The following is an 18044-nucleotide window of genomic DNA, read 5'->3' as shown; positions in this document are numbered from 1 at the left end:
CTTCTCCAGGCATTTGATGGTGGATCGGAGGAGGGGGGGTTCAGTCTAGGAGTTAGATTTGCAGTAAGGCACCTGGGGTTATAAAACCATCTCTGACACCAACAGACTCCCATAACCTCAGGCAAGTCACTTATCTTCTCCATGCCTTGGTTTACCCATCTGGCATGAACTCGTTGATGTGTGCACTGGTCTGAGAGCCTTGGAAGTGGGGTGGCTGAGTTGTTGTCTTTCCCATCTCTATCTCACACATGGCTACAGGGGACTGCCCTCCCTAGCCCCATTTGGTTGGACCCAGTCACACCTCAGGGGACTCCGAGGTGAGGGACGTGTTGGCTGGCCATGCAGAGCCTGCCCCACCTGGGCTGGGGGAGACTCTGCCCATGGATCTTGCTGGGCATGTAAAGCCAATCTCTCTGAAAACTCATCGGTATCCTCCAGCAGGGAGGGAGGAGAAGAGCTCGCTTCAGACGGCACGTGGAGCACATCTGATCCTTGGCCAGGAGGGGTTGCGGGTTGAGGCTCCCCACCCACCCTTCTGGGAGTCTTGTGTGTTGTCCCCAGGGTGTGCCCAACTCTTTGGGAGCCTCCGCTAAATCAACCACCACCTTCCCAGGGCCGATCACAGCAACATTTTCCAGGATTTTATCCTCTTCCCCTTTACTCAGACCCGACCTGCCTGCATTGCACTGGGCTCTGACACCCTTGGTGCCCTCCAGCAAGGCGGGCGAATTCCAGCTCTGCGATACCGCTGCGCCCGTATCCTTGCCAGACGCTCTCCCCAGCCCTCTCCCAGAGAGGCAGTAAGACTCAGCTCGGGCTTCAGTGTCCCATCAGATCCCCCTGCCCTATGAAGAAAGCATGGGGCTGATTTCTAATCAGTCCATCTGCACAGAAAACAGGTGGTTGGAGACTCCTTACACCTGCTGCTGAGGACAGGAGATATCCAACCAGGCCTGAGTACCTGGCGTCGCAGAGGGCAGGCTGGTAGGGAAGCAGGGGCATAAACACTGTGCTGCTGCCCCATGCACGGTAGCAATGTATGTTGGTATAGTGCCATCTCATCCTCCACTGAGAAACAGGCCCCGCGGTTTCGGGGCCTGTCATTACAACCTGTCTGATCTCTTGGTTTGTCCCACTTGTGACATGAAACCCTTCCAGGCTCAGGACCACGGACAGGGGACTCTGCTCCCGGTGTTCAAGCTCCTCTGCTCCTACAATGTCCCGGTGATGTGGGGAATCCTCCTCTCGCATGTGTTTTACTTCATGGACTCCAGGATCAATCCAGAGGAGTCTGGATTTATACAGGTCTACGGGACTCGGGGGATCAGCCCCTTAGGTCCAACTATGAAACTATGAAACTATTTGTCAGGGGAGAGGATGAGAACCCCATTCATCTATGGTTGGTTGGAAATTCGGCTGACCCATCGGTACGCTCGTTGGGTGGACGCAGATGGCAATATCGCATGCAGAGTCCCTGGAAAGGCATAAGGCCCTCTCTATGAAACAGGGGAGAGCTCTTGTACTGAGCCAAGGAGGCCTCCTAGGTGCTCTGCAGGGAGAACGAGTCTCCCTTTGAGTCTCGGCAGATGTCCTGTAGTAGAGAGAAATGAGTAGGTTTGCCTCAAACACCCAATGCCTTGATAGCAGGCATTAATTCTTAGTGGTGTCTGCTGAATCCTGTAGGCAGGTGTCTCATTCCCCTAGTCAGGGATGGGCAAAATGCGGCCCGCGGGCCGGATGCAGCCCGCCAGCCATTCTATCCAGTCCGCGGGACCCCTAAATAATTTATAAAATTAATATTTATCTGCCTCTGGCTGCCTGTCATGCAGCCCTCGATGGCTTCCCAAAACTCAGTAAGCGGCCCTCCGCCTCAAATAATTGCCCGTCCCTGCGCCTAGTCGGCTACCTGGGGAGAGAAGACCTAGGGTGTGGGCTGAGAAGTCAGGAGCAAGCAACCTGTGGAACAGGCAGGCTTGGGGTGACAGGGTGCATTGAGCTTCATGTTATTTTATGGCTCTTTGCTTTGCTGGTCCAGGTCAATCAGGAATGGGATGAGTGTTGGCCCTGCGCACCGAACCTCATTTTACAGCCGCGAGTCCCTGCTCACAAGTGATTCCCGGTAGGTGGCTCACCCTGCAAACAGGGCTTCGGTCGAGTTCCTTTTTCTCCAATGATCCCTCAGTGTGGCATTTGCATAGGTATGTTTGCAGGTATGTGGGCAGGAGTTTGAATGGACCTGGGATATTGTCTGGGTTTCTGATGGCCTCTGTTCACTGAACTGAGACCTGCATTTTATTCAGGATTCTGCACCGAGTTCCCTAGGGATCTCGGGGAAACATCTTGGAAAGTCAGGCTGGAAGGGACCTCACAAGCTCACCTTGCCCAGCCCCCACCTCCATGCAGGATCATCCATGCCTAAATCATCCCAGACAACTGTCTGTCTAATCTGCTTTTGAAAATGTCCAGGGATGGAGAGTCCCCCACTTCTCTAGGCAGCCTGCTCCAATGCTTGACTATCCTCATGGTGAGAAAGTTCCTCCTGTTCTCCAACCTACATTTCCTCTACCGAGGCCACTGCTCCTAATCCTGTCCATTTTAGTCTCCTCATCTGTAAAAATGGTGAAAATTAGATTTTTTTTTGTTGAGCTCTTTAGCTAAAAAGCAAAAAAGAAGCATTAGGGGATGTGGGGGAGCTTGATTTTTAATCCTTGGGAGAACACATGGTGGAATCAGCAGGCCGCTTGCATGCAGTGTTGCCCGGATTGAATGAAATCAGCATTATTGCATTAATTGTCCAGATTAAAATCCACTCAGCCCCCTTGGCTCTCCCTCTCACCAACAGAACGCCACAGCACAAGCCTGCTTGGTTTCGTATTAGAATCGTTTTTCTTTATTAAATCTCCATAGCGTTAAAATAAAACTTCCAAAAAAAAAACCAAGGATCGTCTTTGTGTTTACAGGTAACTCGTAAACTGGGCAAAAGAGGAAGACTTCTACAGAGGTCAAAGGTCACCCAATTATCCCTTTAAGAGAAATAAACATCAGTTTTCTCAGCTACAATCACAAGCTTCTGTGCTGGTGGACACAGTGAACCAACAAAGCAGGAGGGTATATACAGGAAAGAGAGAGAGAGAGAGAGATGAAGGGGTGATGGGTGTATCTGCGGGGGCTCCTGCTTGAAAGCAGTTATGTTCTTGAATGCAATTAGGCTCCAAGTACCAACAGTTAAGTGGGGAAGGGATATGCCAGGGGGTTGCTTCAGAGATCAGCAGGACACCCAGATGTGTCCCAGACCGCTGGACATCTCCATTGCAAGAAGGGTTGGTGGATCCCAGCCTTCTCAGGCCAGCGGGACAAGGGGCGGGCTGCATGGTTTGGGAAAAAACACTCCTTTCCCCACCACCGGGCTTAGCTGATCTCTGAACCATTGCTCAATTCGCCCTGGACTGGCGGGAGGAAGGGAGTAACACACGGTGGTGGAGTGAGGAGCTGGATGGGGAAGAGACGTTTTAAAAAGGCAGGAGGTCGAAATGAAATGAGAAGCCAGATGTTGCCGGCTTCTAAGTAATGTCTGGGTTTTCTGAGCGACTGAGCCCTGCTATTTCCCTTCCCCTGCCACTCTGGTGAAGGAAAGGCTCAGTACCCAGGACACAGGGGGGTTTAATTTCTAGCTTCCCGGTTCACCTTCTAGTGCAACCAGTGGCAAAAGGAACCTCAAGGCAACTTCAGCTACAAGTCAACTTATGGCAAATACTGAAAAGGTTTCCAGTCTCATCTTTAGGATCCCCACACTCCTACCCACCCACCTCAACAACCATGAACTGTACTAATACTGCTCCCTGCAATTCAGGAGAGGCGGCTGTGACCGAGTCAGCCAGGAGCTCTAGGGACAGGCACGTTACAAGGGAGAAACACTTCTCTTTACATGCAGGAAGGAAGTGGGTTTTTTGGTGAGCTCTTTTATTGGACCAACTGTATAGCTGAGATGCTAGACAAGCTTAGGGGCAAAGTGCCCTTCAAACAATCTGAAATGCAAAAGTCTAGACCTCTTGGTTCAGAGAGGATACCTTTTATTAGACCAACTAAGAAACTGCAAAAAAACCCCAAAATTTTTTTCTGCAAGCTTTTGGGCTCTCACATCCTTCATGAGGTTCAGGGAAGGTTAAAGATGGTACAAAGTTCAAGATGGTAAAAGTCGTGTGCAATGCCTCAGTTGGCCTAATTAAAGGTATCCTCTCTGAACCAAGAGGTCTAGATTTTCGCAATTCTTTTTTGACTCAGACCGACACGGCTACCAAATACACCCCTTCAGATAATCCGGGTCTCGCATTCTGCTCTTATCCTACAAAACCATCGTCGGTCTCTTCCCACCACAGTGAGGTCTAGCAGCTGGCCTGCAGGACTGGGAGCCAGGAATTCCTGCGTGCAGTCTCCCCCCGGGGCCTTCTGCAAATCACCAAGCTCCTTGACTTTGGTCGCCGCCAAACGGTGGCAGCGGCCTGCCTTGCCTAGCGCACAGCTGCGCTGCGAGGCCTCCTCAGTGAGTGTTTGTAAAGTGCTTTGCAGATCGCAGTCACCCTGCAAGTGCTAAGTAGGCACCATCGATACAAATACACCAACCTTTAAAGCAAAAGGTGAGGGGGAACCCAGCCACCCGTCAGGGCAGAGACATGCACTTGCCAGCCTCAACAGCTTGGCTATTTACAGTCTTTCCTGCATCCTCAAAAGAGGAGGAGACGGCAACATTGCAATCTTCCTCCGTGAGCATCACGGGGAAACTTTTCCGCTGCTCTTCTCTTTCAAGAGGCGCCGTCCCATCCAACTTGGCCCCACCGGTTTCCTTTTGACACAGCTCGAGGCCGGGAGAAATGGTTCCGTTCCTTTTACAAGTCGCTGGAAAGGAGACAGATGTTCTTAAACAAGCAGCCTCGCACTCCTATTCAGGGCTTGCGACCCAAACTTGGCAGCCTCCTGCCGCTTCCTGACAACTTGTCAGTGAGATCGACTCCAAGCTGACAAGCAGCAAAGTGGAACTGACTCATCCGTTCCCCTTATCCCAGCGAAGAGCAATGTGAGAGGTGAACAAAGAACTTCAAAGGGTGGTAATTAAATTAGATGTTTAAAACTCTTTCCATCTTAATATGCCACGGTGGTGTTACTAAAGGAGGCCAGGTTAAAAAAACACGGCAAGAGTCACTGCCCCGGACTTTTTTCCCAATGGAAAATAATATTTAAGGACAACGGCAAGCCGTACTTTTGCCCCGCACGCAATGAAGTGCTCATGGAGAAAAAGCAAACAGATTGCATTGTCTCCCTTGAAGAGTTTAAGGGCCTGATTTGCCTCTTAAATCCACTAACCCTGCGTTACAGCAGAATGAGTCAAGGGGAAAGAAACAAAAGCAGCAAAACCTAGGGGTTAAAGGTTTCTGTATAGCACTTCTTGCCTTTGGTCGGGTATGTTGGGGTGGGGAGAGACGGGGAGAGAAAGAGGGAGGAAGAAGAAAGAAAGAGGTTCCACCTTAATACAAAAGGAAAAACCAAATTGACAGTAGAAGCAGCAGAGAAGCTGATGATGTGTTACTATGGTTACCTCATATGAGACAAAGCATGAGCATCCCAGTGGTATCATACCCCAGGGTAGGTACAAAGATCCACACACAACAGGTTATCTGGGCCTTCCCAGAAGGCATTGCAAATGCATAAACAATTAGAGCGGGCAAAAAAAAAGCAAGCTCTGGTTTTTGTTCTCATCGAAACAACCGCGCGCGCCCACCGAACGGCTCTCCTCCAGCCTGGCCAGAGGGGACCGATCCCAAGACCGGGAGCAAGTTAGTCCCACCTCATCCCACCCCCAAAAAAGTGCAACATATTTAATTACATTATTATTATTTATGCAATTCAGGAAACTTTTATCAGCGAGATGCTGTTTGTTCTCTGGCTCGCTCCTCAACTCAGTCCCACACTGGTTCAGCCCGAGCAATTCCTATCCGCATCCCTGGAGTCACTCCAGATTCGCACCAGCGTGACTGAGATAAGGGGCTGGCTCTGGCCGTCACCCCGAGACAGGCTTCTTTGCTGCACAGCCCGGCAGTGGGTGCTCGGGCAGAACTTCCCAGCAACGTTGGACTTAGGGTTGGGGTCATGTCCTGGGTGACCTTGGCCTTAACTCCCAGAGTTAATACTGGCCCTAATTGTAATTCACATGTGAACGAGCAGACCTGAGAATCAGAGCAGGGACCAAAAGAGCATCTGGCTAGAAAATAAAGCATGGGGTACAGCCTTAACCCCTTGTCGCTGCACCCGGCCAACCCAGCCTGCAGCTCACCCTTGGATTCTGAGCTCCTTTTGCATTGCATCCCCTTTAAACACTGCCAATTCCTCCTTCTCCATCATTTAACAAGCTGGGCATGACGGGGAGCAGGCCAAAATAAGCAGTGCTTTCACCTTCCTTACGCCAGCCCCCAGCCCCAAACTTACGCTGGTGTTGTTTGGATGGCAAGACTCATGCTAAGGTGTCAAGATCTGAATGCCCTTTCACTCGGCAAAATCCTTCCATCCTGGTACTGACAGAACATCTGGCGATTGAAATGCTTGGGAATATACCCATTGCAGCTACAATATCCTACCAAGCCAAGCCTGCCTGCCTGTCAGGCTTGATGTAAACCAGCAAATGAAAAAAGCACGTGCAACTGAACTCCAGATCGCTGGACCTCACTGGCAATGTGACCAAGCTCCAAGTCAACAGAGTCACCCCCAACCTCCACATGGTTTTGATCGGGCCCCTGATGGCCTTAATCCCAAGTGCAGAGAGCGCGAAGCATGATTCCTCGAAGCTGGACTGCGTGCTAGATGAGAAGGAGCGGCAGCGGTCGATGCAGAATGGATCGAGAAGGGATAGACCTGTTTTCTCACCGTTTGCAGTGAAACAAGCCTCGGCTTGTTAAAAAGGCGTGGGGCTCTTTTGTTTCTGTGCAGTCTAATAATTAGCACAGCATGCTTCTCTTTGCCGCCTGACCTTCATTTCTAATTCAAATGGTAAACTTAAGTAGATTCTTAATGCTCAAACATTGTTAGGTGTTGTGCTGGGCTGAGCACAGAGCCCGCTGTTTAGCATGCTTAATGACCCTCCGTGTCTGGAACCATTCGTTGGCATGTCGTTATTTGCTGGGATTTGGGGATGGTAAGACAATTTTTGCCTGTTCATTCATGAGCCAGGTAGAGCTGGTCTCCTACTGAATGTAGGTTCCGCGTGGCTTCAAAATGTAACCTCCTCTTTGTTGCCAGATCCTCTGCTACCGGATAACCCTACAAGGACTGACTACCTTTCACGGGGAAAAAAGCACAGTCTCAGTGCCTGCATCTGCAAAAGAGATGCATAAACCTGCCACACCTGCAGTAACCCATCTGCAAAACCCCTCTATACAAACACACCCGTGGGCCTGTGGAAACTCACAATTCAACTTCTGATCCCACGACTCTCTGAGTAAACTAACTTCCCGAAACCAGTAGCTAGATGTGCAGCTACTTAACTGGGTTTTCGGAGGTAACTCCCACCAGAATCCAAGGACAGTTTGGACAACAGACGTCTTGTGCAGTTTTGGGGCTCACTCATCCTCACAGACAGGTTTGGCTCAACACGCACTCCCTGCTCTCCTCTCTTTCTTCACACTTTTCTTTCCAATGTGAGATCCTTTCTTCTGTAGGTTTTCTCCTACGTACTTCAGTACTTTTCTGCTGTTGGCACTAGTGGCTTGCTGCCCTCCACCCTACCGGTGCTTCCTGCAAGCCTGTCCCTGTGTCACTGTTAAAACCAAGACAAGCCTTAAGGGATCTTCTGTTATAATGCAGGAACATCAACAGGCCATAGCCTGGTTGAAAGGAAGTGAGATGACAACCAAGCCCTTGAAAATAAATAGTCTCCTAAAATGTTTTAAAATCTTAGACCCCCCCATCTTCTCTCACGTTATCCCCTCCGCTTCCTGTCACCAAAGTAGGACAGAGCTCCAACCCACCCCAACCCCTTTGCCACATCAGTCACCCCGGCCAGCGGAGAGTTCATGTGTGTTGAGAGAGCACGAGGAAACCCCCGTGAACTCAATCAAATCCAGCTTTCAGTGGAGAGATCAGACCTCAAACAACTGTTAGGCTCTCTGCTTCTGCAGGGAGGATGAAGGGAAGCCTAGGAGGGCAGGGATTGCACACCGGTTCTCTTTGCTTTAACTGGCTTGACGTTCTTCATGTTGTCGCCCGACTGCTTAACATAGCTTGCCCAGATATTTGCTCAGTATCTGGCAGAGTTGGCTGCACATTTAATTTTTATGTGTGAACAATAACAGCTTATAAAATAGATTTAAAATGCAAGACAGCCAGACAGTTCCTTAGGACTTTAAAATATACAGCGTCATTCAATATATTTTAAATAGCTCAAAATACATTTATTACAGATTTATATTAGTTTCTCTATTCTATTTATATCTTTTGGATACCCTTACATATATATTTATCTATCTGTCTGTCTAGCTGTAGCTAGATATAGAGATATGGATATATCTCTATATAGATGTATCTCTATATAGATATATACACATACACACACATAAATACATATATACATACATATACATACATATATACATATACATACATATATACATACAGACACACATATAATATATATGTACATACATATAGACATACAATGTATATGTACATATATATATATATACACATACACACATACATACGTACATATATATAGTACATATGTACATACATACATATATAATACATATGCACATACACACATACATATATATAATACATATGTACATACATACACACATACATATATATATACATATATGTATGCTCTGTTTGGTATATTAAATAACATGAAAATTGGCCAGTTTTGTCATTTGAAATACATTTTACAAATATATACAGATATACTTGCACATATATCTCAAATATATGTGCAATGACACACAAATACCGGAGGTGGAAAAGATACAGACATTCCTACAGGGTCTGCCAGCTTCTCCAACTGCTCTATAAAAAACTGGCCTTAGAAAATGGACACTATCTCCTCCTTATCTTCTCTTCCCGGACACAAATGCCCTCTGACCACTAACCTTCCTGAGGATATAGTAGTTTTCTTGCCCAGAACCTTGTGGAGTTCAGTCTGACCTGTCAGATCAGAATGATCGTAGGGTTTGCGCTAGCATGAGTGACCACAGCAGAACGTGACTACTGGTATTGGGTAGCATTTTCTACTCACTTTGCAGTAGTGGAAATGACTCCACGTGAAGCAATAGTGACTTGGAGCAATAGAGAATCAGTCCTAGAAACCCTGCCGTGTCAAACGGGGACTGTTAAAACACCAGCCAAAGGCAGGGAGGTCTGGAGCTCACCAGGCCGGGCTCCTGTTCAGAGAAATACCCAGGCAAGCATGCAGCAGAGCAGAGATACAACGTAGTCCAAAGACAAGGAAGCAACTTTCAGAAATAGAATGAAAGCCAGTGGATTTTCTCTGCGTATTGCCCTCTGTCAATCCCGATCAAAACCAGCAGTCAGAGGATGAATCATGGACCAAATCAGGAAATTCCTTACTCTCTCCCCACACAGACAACTTTCCAGCTGAGGTCAAGTTGGAGTTTGAGTAAGGGGCTCAGGATCTGGTCCTAGAGAGCCGATTCACCGTGGCATTTTAGCATTTGCTTAGAGTTAGGAAGTGCTTTGTGGACTCTGGGTGAGTTTGGTCACATTGTTACAGTTAAGCCTATGCAAAAGTGCTTTGCTGTATCGCGAGTAGCATCAAAATCTGGCCTAACATGACCACCCAAACAAACTTTTAGATCCGCCTCACTAAATCCCAAACCCCACCCCATATGTCTTGGCCAACTTCAGTCCAGCCAGAGCACCACGTTCCCGAACGCCAAGGGGGCTAAGCACTGGATCCAGATCCAGAGCTTTGCATCTTGGCCTGTGGCCCCCTGATTCAGAAGCCCACTGCTCTGATGGCGTGGCCTTTCGATGTGCAAGGAAAGCAGGAGCAACTCTTTTGGTTTTCAGCACAAGTGAAAAGAAAAGAGCAAGCAAGTTTAAAAATAAACACATCTGTTCTGCCTTATCAAAGATAGAAAAGGTGGCTTTGAATTCATCTCCTACAAAAGGTCAAGCAGGCACCACATCTCAAAAGGGGAAGGGGAAGGGATTGTCCCAGCCCAAAAACTAAGTGCACTAGATTCAATTAGAAGAAGCTAAGGCTCATCTCAACGATTCCCATTCCCTGCATGCAAGCAGAGATTGACTTTATGGCTGATGGACAGCAGAGAGCTGGGCTGAGTCACCCAGAGACCACCCCCAGGGGCAGAGCAGAGGAGACCTTTGACCAACCAGTGGTTGGGGAAATGGGGATTTAAATTCCTCATGGCAGGCAAGGCAGGCGAGGTGTGTTGCAGATACTTAGCGCCGCAATGCAGTGCTACAAGGCGATACCTGAGCTGGCATAGAACAAACTAACCTGGGGTCCTAGAAACATATAACCACATTAGCAGGATGCTCCAGCTGGGCTAATACATGCTGAATAGTCCAGGCAGAGTGCCATGCTACACTAGCTCCAACACTGTAGCTAGCTCATTCAGTGGTAGCTCGGCTTTCTCTGCATTGTAGCGTACAGGCATAAACACCTTAAAGACAAGCAGTGCTCTTCTTTTAGACTGGAGATGTTAGAACAAGGAAGTAGGACAATTTCTGGTTTGGCCTTTGCACCCCCTGGACTTGATGGGGACCTGTACCAGCAAAAATGAGAGCAAGAACCGGTTCTGCGTCCTAGCCAGGCAAACACTGTGCCCTGTTCAAGGTTAGTCGGAGCCCTGGCTAAGGAAGATTTCATTATCTATGCAGGATATCAGCACAGAGGAAGGACATAGTGCCTCTAGTCCATCTCTGACTGCTAAGAGTCTCTGAAGACTACGTGTGGCAGCAGGGAGTTAACTAGAGGCGCATAGTACGTGAAGCTGAAAGGAAACGGGTGGCAGATGCTCTACTCCTCCATCTCCTCATCTGCCCTGCTCCAAAAGCCCTTCCCAAAAGTGGCTTTGTCATGGGTTGCTGTGAAGGTCTCCCCCCGCCTGCCTCCTCTGATCTCCAGAAATTGAGAACAAGCAAGCAAACAAAGCCCGGCAGAAAACAAAGCTGAAAGACAAAGAGGCTGGCAGGGAGCGGACAAAGCACTGCCCAGTCCCATTGGTCTGCATTGGGTGGGGACAGGGGGAGAGCTCCGAGGTGTGCTGAGATGTTCATGCTGTCAGGGATGAAGACCCCAGGACCCAAGTCTACAGAACGTCTCATGACCCTGCAAATATTAAGTCCAAAGTCTGCTCTAGCCACACCTGTATGAATGCAGAGGAACGCCATCGCCTGGCTCCTGACCTGAGCAGATCGACTCCACCTAAGAGCTGAACGTGGAGCCTGCAGCCAGGGAAGCCTCTCGCCTTGTAAAGGCAAAATGCTTTAAACCCCCACACCCCAGCCAGCAAGAGCCAGCCTTGTAGAGCCAAAAGGCTTCTTCCTGAATGGCTTGTCGACGCATACAACGGACATAAAGAACACTATTGGAGGGCCCTTTGGTAGACCACTCGATCTATGCCACGAGCTTCGCCAGAGGTGGAAGATGGTCCTCCTTACGAACACCAGAAAAACAGAACTTTTTGGCTTTTCTCTTTTGGAACATGAGCATTTGGATGTGATAATACTATGGGTTAGTTGTCTACAGGAAACTGTAGGGACATCCTTATATTGCTCCCTGATAGTAGTAAGAAGACCAATAACCTATAGTACTCACAGGTAGGCAAAAATAGTATTAATACAGTATGTAACAGCACGTTCCATCTCTAGAACTATACAGTGTATATAACATAGCTAGAGCCCCCAGTCTCGGGGCTTGGGGAGAGGGGGTGGGAACAGGATTGGGAAGGAGTCTTTGAAACTCAGTTCACTGGGTCTGCACAGGTATTTTTTCCCCCAACAAAACTACTTCCCATCCTCCTATGCAGTAGTTTAAAAATACATATGTATAGAATAGTCTATTCTCCCAAGTTGGACTGTACAAGTATATAATTTTTTTAAAAGCAATAATTTACTTAAAGACATCTCTATTCGCCTTTCATTTTTATACAAATATTTACTGTGAGATATTTCCCCTCCCTCCCCCCCACAAAAAACCCCCTTAAAACCATATAAAAAGCATTTGTTTAAAAAATAAAAAATAAATAAATAATTAAATCAAGAAATCTTTTTGCCTTCCCTCCACCCCCCCACCCGTCTTCCCCCATCCTCCCCTCCCTGTTGCTCAAAGAAGCAGGCACCATAATTATCCTTCAAAACAAGGAAAGGAAGTTGTAAGGGTTGAGCTGGACCTGGGAGCTGGTGGTGGGTAGGATGTGATGGCATCTGTATTTTCTGCCTTAGAAACACAAAAGAGTCATGTCCTTTGGGTTTGGGATTCATACGGGGGGTGGAAATGTGTCTCTGAGCCTCGCTGACTGTGTGAACACATGCACTGGGTACTTAGGAGCTAATTGCTCAGCTCTGAGCATCTTCAGGGCACTGTCCAAACATTGCTGCGGCGAGTACAAGGCCTGGGGGTGAACTGGACGCATTCACACTAACATAGCTCTGAATTGCTCTCTGAAGCTCCCCCCAGTTCACACACAGAGGAGCGAGGAGAGAGGAATTAGGAGCTCTACCCAAACCACGTGTCAAATCTTTTGTCAATCTGAGATCAGAATCCAAGCCTCCCCGGCCCCAGGCCAGACCTCAGACGTCCCAGGAGGACTGACATTTATCACGCAGGAGCAGATGCTTTCCTCCCCTTTTCGCCCTAGCAGGACTGCATGCCATTTAGAAGAAGCCAAAAATAGGCCTGCCCCTTGAATGAGTAGCACAGAGCTTTCAGTCGCTAAAGGATGCTGGAAACAGTGCCAGAAAGTCTTGGAGAAAAACACCACTGAGAGGCAGCCTCTGTAGTTGGGTGAGCCACCTCGTTCCTCGGGGCAAATTACAGCGGTGCGAGCTTTCCAACCAGCCCTTCAACCACAGCCGACAGCACTGACTCAAAAAGGGGATTTGCAGAGGGGGTCTCCAGTGCTACAGGGCTGGATCTGCCTCTGACACCGATGCCCTCTATGTCCTGAGGCAAGTCATCTAGCCTCCCTGCACTGCAGGGGGTACTAACACTTTGCTTGACGGCATGGGTGGGAGGAGGCAGCATTTATCATTGTGTGAACTGTGCCATGAATATAAAGAGAGCTGAGCAAAAGCGAGGAGTGGTTGGGATGATGAAGACCACATCCCAGGGTGCCTACTGACATTTCCTCTCTCATGGGAGCTGGAAGCTGCACTGGATGGACTGGCTAGAGATTGTGCACATCATTCCTGCCAGTGGGTGGAATAAGAACAGCTCCTGTGCATGCCGTCAAGCCTCCATTGCTAATAGGTACCAGCCCGTGTCCCGTGACTGAAGGGACAGGGGCCTGTGGTTTTGGAAAGTGAGAGATGTTCACATGAATCCTAGGGATTGGGATACAGGTATGATAGGTGCAGGGCGGGTTTCCTTCTGATAGGAGTTGGGGCTTTTTCTCTACTCAGTGCTAGAGAACAGGCATCTTTCATCTTCTGGAATGACGGCTTCCTAAGCAAATACAGGAGTCCACTCTTTGTGCCTTTTGGAATAGCAAACAGCGTGCCATCGATTGCGGCCCGTCACGTGGGCCGGGCGCCCCCGTTTATTGCCTATGATCTGCTCTATGATTTTTGCTGCATGGTTGCACCCATGCGGGCTGACACATGACCCGCGATAAGGCTGGAGGGAAGACTGCATTAAGAGGATTTTGGTGCTGGGAAAAAGCTTGGTGTGGCTGAACCATTTTGCATCTCTAAGGCACGATCCACCTTGAGGTTTGGAAACAGCGAGGGGTTGAACGGTAAAGCCTGTTGGGTTTCCTTTCACGGCATCTGCTGTTTTCAGAGGAGCATCTGCCTCCAGATTTTAGAGCCTGCCACTGAAAGGGGTCATTCATAAATTCCCAACTTGCGCAGAACAGAGCAGACGCTAAGACAGGGCTGGGCAACAGCACTCGTCGGGAGGTGCGCTCTGTGCAAAATCAAGAGCATATCTATTGCATGTAGCGTTTTGTGCTTAAAACAACTGAATTATTCATGAGAGGTTGATTCAAATGCAATTCAAATTAATTGGAAAATTAGGCATCACCTGAATCTGAGAGTTTATTTCTTTTCTTTTTTTTTTTGGAAACTTATGGATGGTCCCATTGGAGATACTGAGCCAGACCAATAGCTGGTGGAAATCTCAAGCGAGTCTGGCAGCTCCACTTGCATCCATTGGAGGCCTGGCCCATGAGGGCCCTCTTAATTCTCCATTACAGCTCCATTGACTTGAAGGGCCAGCAGCATGATGAAGAACATATTGCTACATCCTCAGCTAGTCAATGGAGCTACCCTTGCTTCACGCCAGGTGAGGATGTGGCCCAGGATCTGCCCCATTGCCATCGAAGGTGCAAAAGAATAAAATATCAGTGCTCAACAGTGCTAAGCCGGCTGAGATGCCCTGCCCTGTCCCCGCCCCAGGCATCGATCTATCTCTACATGGGTTCGTTATTTTTAGCGCTACTGTTTGATCCATCACAACACCTGGCTTTCCCTATCTGTTATGTTGCCCGTAACTGTGCTCTTTGCTTCTGCTGCCATTGGGCTGCAGCCACTCACTTGTGCTTCCAGGTTACAAAAGTTGGCCAGCAAAAAACAAAAAAAATCAGGATGCAGTTTTGCCTTGTCCTGACTTTGCAACCCCTCCACCCCCACTGAAATCCCATACCCCCAGAAAGACCCATGTGGCTTCTTCATTCCCTTGTTCATTTTTTAAAAATATCAAATCACATCTTTAATTTTTGTTTTTTTTGGTAAACAGTCTCCCACGCACTACGTTGAAAAATTAACACCCCCCCCACCTCCCTCCCCCAAATTAAAAAGTAGTATTTATGTTGCATGGTCTTTCAAGTGTTGTTTTTGTGCAACTGAATCACACTGCCTGCCGGAAAGATTCATTTTTGTTCAGTGAAAAAGAAGAAAGAAAAAAAAAGAACGAAAGAAAGAAGAAGACGACAGATTTGTTTCCTGATATTTCCTCCTTTTGAACCTCGCAGTGCTCAGCTCTGAGAAAAGGCTCGCATTTCTAGCGGACGCACGAAAACAAAAAACACGGTCTCTCTGCATCTAAGGAAGACGCTTCTGCGTAGATCACACAGGCCGTTCCCCCTTGTCTGCACTGCCATATTGCATCTGCCTCCAGTACGGTTTCTAATAGCGTTATCAACACTGGACGTTCAAAACACTCCGTGGCCTGCTGTGGTTTCCTATCGCAGACCGTTCAGTGGTTATTGCAATGAGACTTAAAACTATGAACAATACTAATTTCTCAAGCATTCCTATGGCACTTGCATTGTTCTGCATAATTTGAGCGGGTTGTAGGGGAAGAGAGGAGAGGAAAAAGACCCTCACAACAGTTAGCAGAGGGACCAAGAGTCATATTTCTGACTCCCTTCTGTATGACCTCTGATCCAATGCTATTGTGGCCTGAAGCCTGTCAAATTCATGCCTGTTGTCTTGGCTTAGGTCATCCAGACCCCTGCTGTCATCGTCTTCTTCCTCTTCGTCACGGCTCATGAAGGCGAGCTCATTCTCATAACAGAAGGAGTTGGTGCTAGGAAGTAAGAATTTATTCTCCACCAAGTCCTTGGCGCTGCAGCGCGGGGTTGATGGGACCTCGTAGGTTTTGTGGAAGTGGGAATAGTCTACTTTGTACTGGTTTTTCTCCTCAAACAAGACGGGCTCAAAGCGATGACCCCAGAGGATCTCGCTGGCCAGGTATGAGCTCCGCGCTTGCGTTGTCATGGCTGTGGCTTCCACCATCCCTTCAAGAATAACCACGATTTCAAAGTCATCCGTCTCCAAGTCCTGGCGGCTAATCCCAAACAAGGGGCTCTCTTCATTGATCTCGTGAAGTATAGTAATGGGAGACACCAAGAAAATACGGTCCAAGCCTTTATCAAAACCAACATCTATGTCTATTTGGTCAAGTGGTATATACTCCCCTTCCTCTGTGATCCTGGGCTTAATTAATTGAGCTCGGACATGAGCTTCTACTATGTGGCTTTTCCGGAGGTTCCCCACCCTCCACATCAGGCAAAGCTTCCCATCCCTCATGGCCACCACTGCATTATGGCTGAATAGTAAAGTCTCAGCCCTTTTCTTGGGCCTGGCCATCTTTGCCATTATTGCACCTATCATGAAGGAGTCTATTATACACCCCACAATGGACTGCATGACCACCATGAAGACTGCAATCGGGCATTCCTCGGTCACGCAGCGAAATCCATAGCCTATTGTCGTTTGGGTTTCAATGGAGAACAAGAAAGCGGCCACAAAGCCGTTCACTTGAAGAACGCAAGGCTTGAAGCTTTCGTCCCCAGCTGGGTTCTCTAGGTCTCCATGGACCAGCGCAATGAGCCAGAAAAACAGCCCAAACAATAACCAGGAAACCAGGAAGGCAAGGGAGAAGAGCAAGAGCATGTACCGCCAACGGATGTCCACACACGTCGTGAACATGTCGGCAATGTACCTCTGAGGCTTGTCATCCATGTTGGTGAACTCCACATTGCACTGCCCATTCTTCTTCACAAACCTGTTCCTGCATTTCCTCCTGGTGTGGATCTTGCCATTTCCAAAGCCGTTGACTCCTGGCATGGTGGTCAACCTCAGCCCGTCTTCCTCAGAGGACACTATGCTGTAGTGGTTAGCTCGGCTTGTACTCATCCCTGAGTCAAGCTTGCAGTGAATCTGGTGGGGCTCCCTGGCTCCTGATTTTTCCCCTAGCCCCCCCCAACCCCCCCCTCCCCCAAAACACTGCTGTTGCAGAAGAGAAGTCCAAGGCTTCAAAGTCTTTGCTGCTACGTCACCAGCCAGATCCAGTGAGAGACTCTGCAAGGAAAAAACAAAAACACGCCCATTAGCTTTCACCCAAGGAACCCGAGCACGGCAACGTGGAAACAAATGGGGGTTTAGTAGGGCTGCTGTACTGCCCAAGAGGTGTGGGCTTCTTCCTAGAGGTGGCTGCATTGTGGTGCTGGGCAGAGTGATCTCCCTCTTTGCCCTTGCTCTACCTCCTAGCAGTATTCTGGGCCTTGCCTAAAGAATTAAAAAAAAAAAGAAATTAAGAGGTCCAAAAGATGACTCCCTTGTACTTCCTGAGTGCACCCAGGGATCAGGAGGGCTGCCGCCTTTGGCAGGTTCAGCATCCGGGTGCTTTCAGAGCGGCCATCTCCCCACTACTCTATCAGCCTCTGGTTGCAAACAGGGGTCTCAGGGACTAGGATACAAAAGAGTGCAAGTGGGGAGGGAAGCATGAAGCCCGCACTCCCTCCTGAGTGCACATGGGTATTACTAGAGACCCTTTCCATCCCCTCCTTTTGCATGTGCCAGCTACAGCGTGGCCCTGGCAGCTCCTGACTACACAAACACCAGCTCTTATGGGGTCAGGACAGGCCACAGGGCGCTGCCTCACAGTGCCTTGCAGCCCCGGGAATGGGAAAGGAGAGCAGCGGGGGGTGTCTCGTGTGTGTATAGGTAAAGGAGGCCGTGCTGAAGGGCTTCACTCCACGGTGTTTCACAGAACAGGGCTGGAGCCTGCGAAAGTCCTGGCAACTCCTCTGGGGATGTGGGGCAGTCCCAGGGTTGGGCTGGGAATGGGTTAGCAGAGATTTCTGGAGCCCTCTCATCCTCTTTGCCTGTCACAACATGACAGATGATGCTCAGACACCACTGCATGCAAAACTGTGCCCCGCTATTCATTAATAGTGTGAGACCATAGATTGCTCTCGTCCAGCACCTTACTTTTGGCATGGGTCAGTCTGACAAGCCCTATTTAGATGTTAGCTAGGAGGGCACCACTGGATGTATGCGGAGGTAGG

At 48.7% G+C, this 18044-nt stretch overlaps 1 protein-coding gene across 1 annotated transcript; it reads right to left on the bottom strand.

Moving 5' to 3' along the window:
• Positions 1-12356: 12356 nt before the first annotated feature.
• LOC102384345 (ATP-sensitive inward rectifier potassium channel 12) lies at positions 12357-16926 on the bottom strand. The gene has a single exon (XM_025204539.1). It carries the CDS (start codon positions 16888-16890, stop codon positions 15601-15603), a length of 1290 nt encoding a protein of 429 aa, XP_025060324.1. The 5' UTR covers positions 16891-16926; the 3' UTR covers positions 12357-15600.
• Positions 16927-18044: the final 1118 nt, after the last annotated feature.

The sequence above is a fragment of the Alligator sinensis genome, unplaced genomic scaffold, assembly GCF_000455745.1.
Source record: "Alligator sinensis unplaced genomic scaffold, ASM45574v1 scaffold402_1, whole genome shotgun sequence".
Taxonomy (NCBI): domain Eukaryota; kingdom Metazoa; phylum Chordata; order Crocodylia; family Alligatoridae; genus Alligator; species Alligator sinensis.
This window is presented reverse-complemented; position numbering and strand designations above follow the sequence as displayed.

Bases quoted from the DNA above. Each gene is read 5' to 3' on its own strand.
- LOC102384345 (XM_025204539.1), bottom strand. From the start codon at position 16,890: ATGAGTACAAGCCGAGCTAACCACTACAGCATAGTGTCCTCTGAGGAA.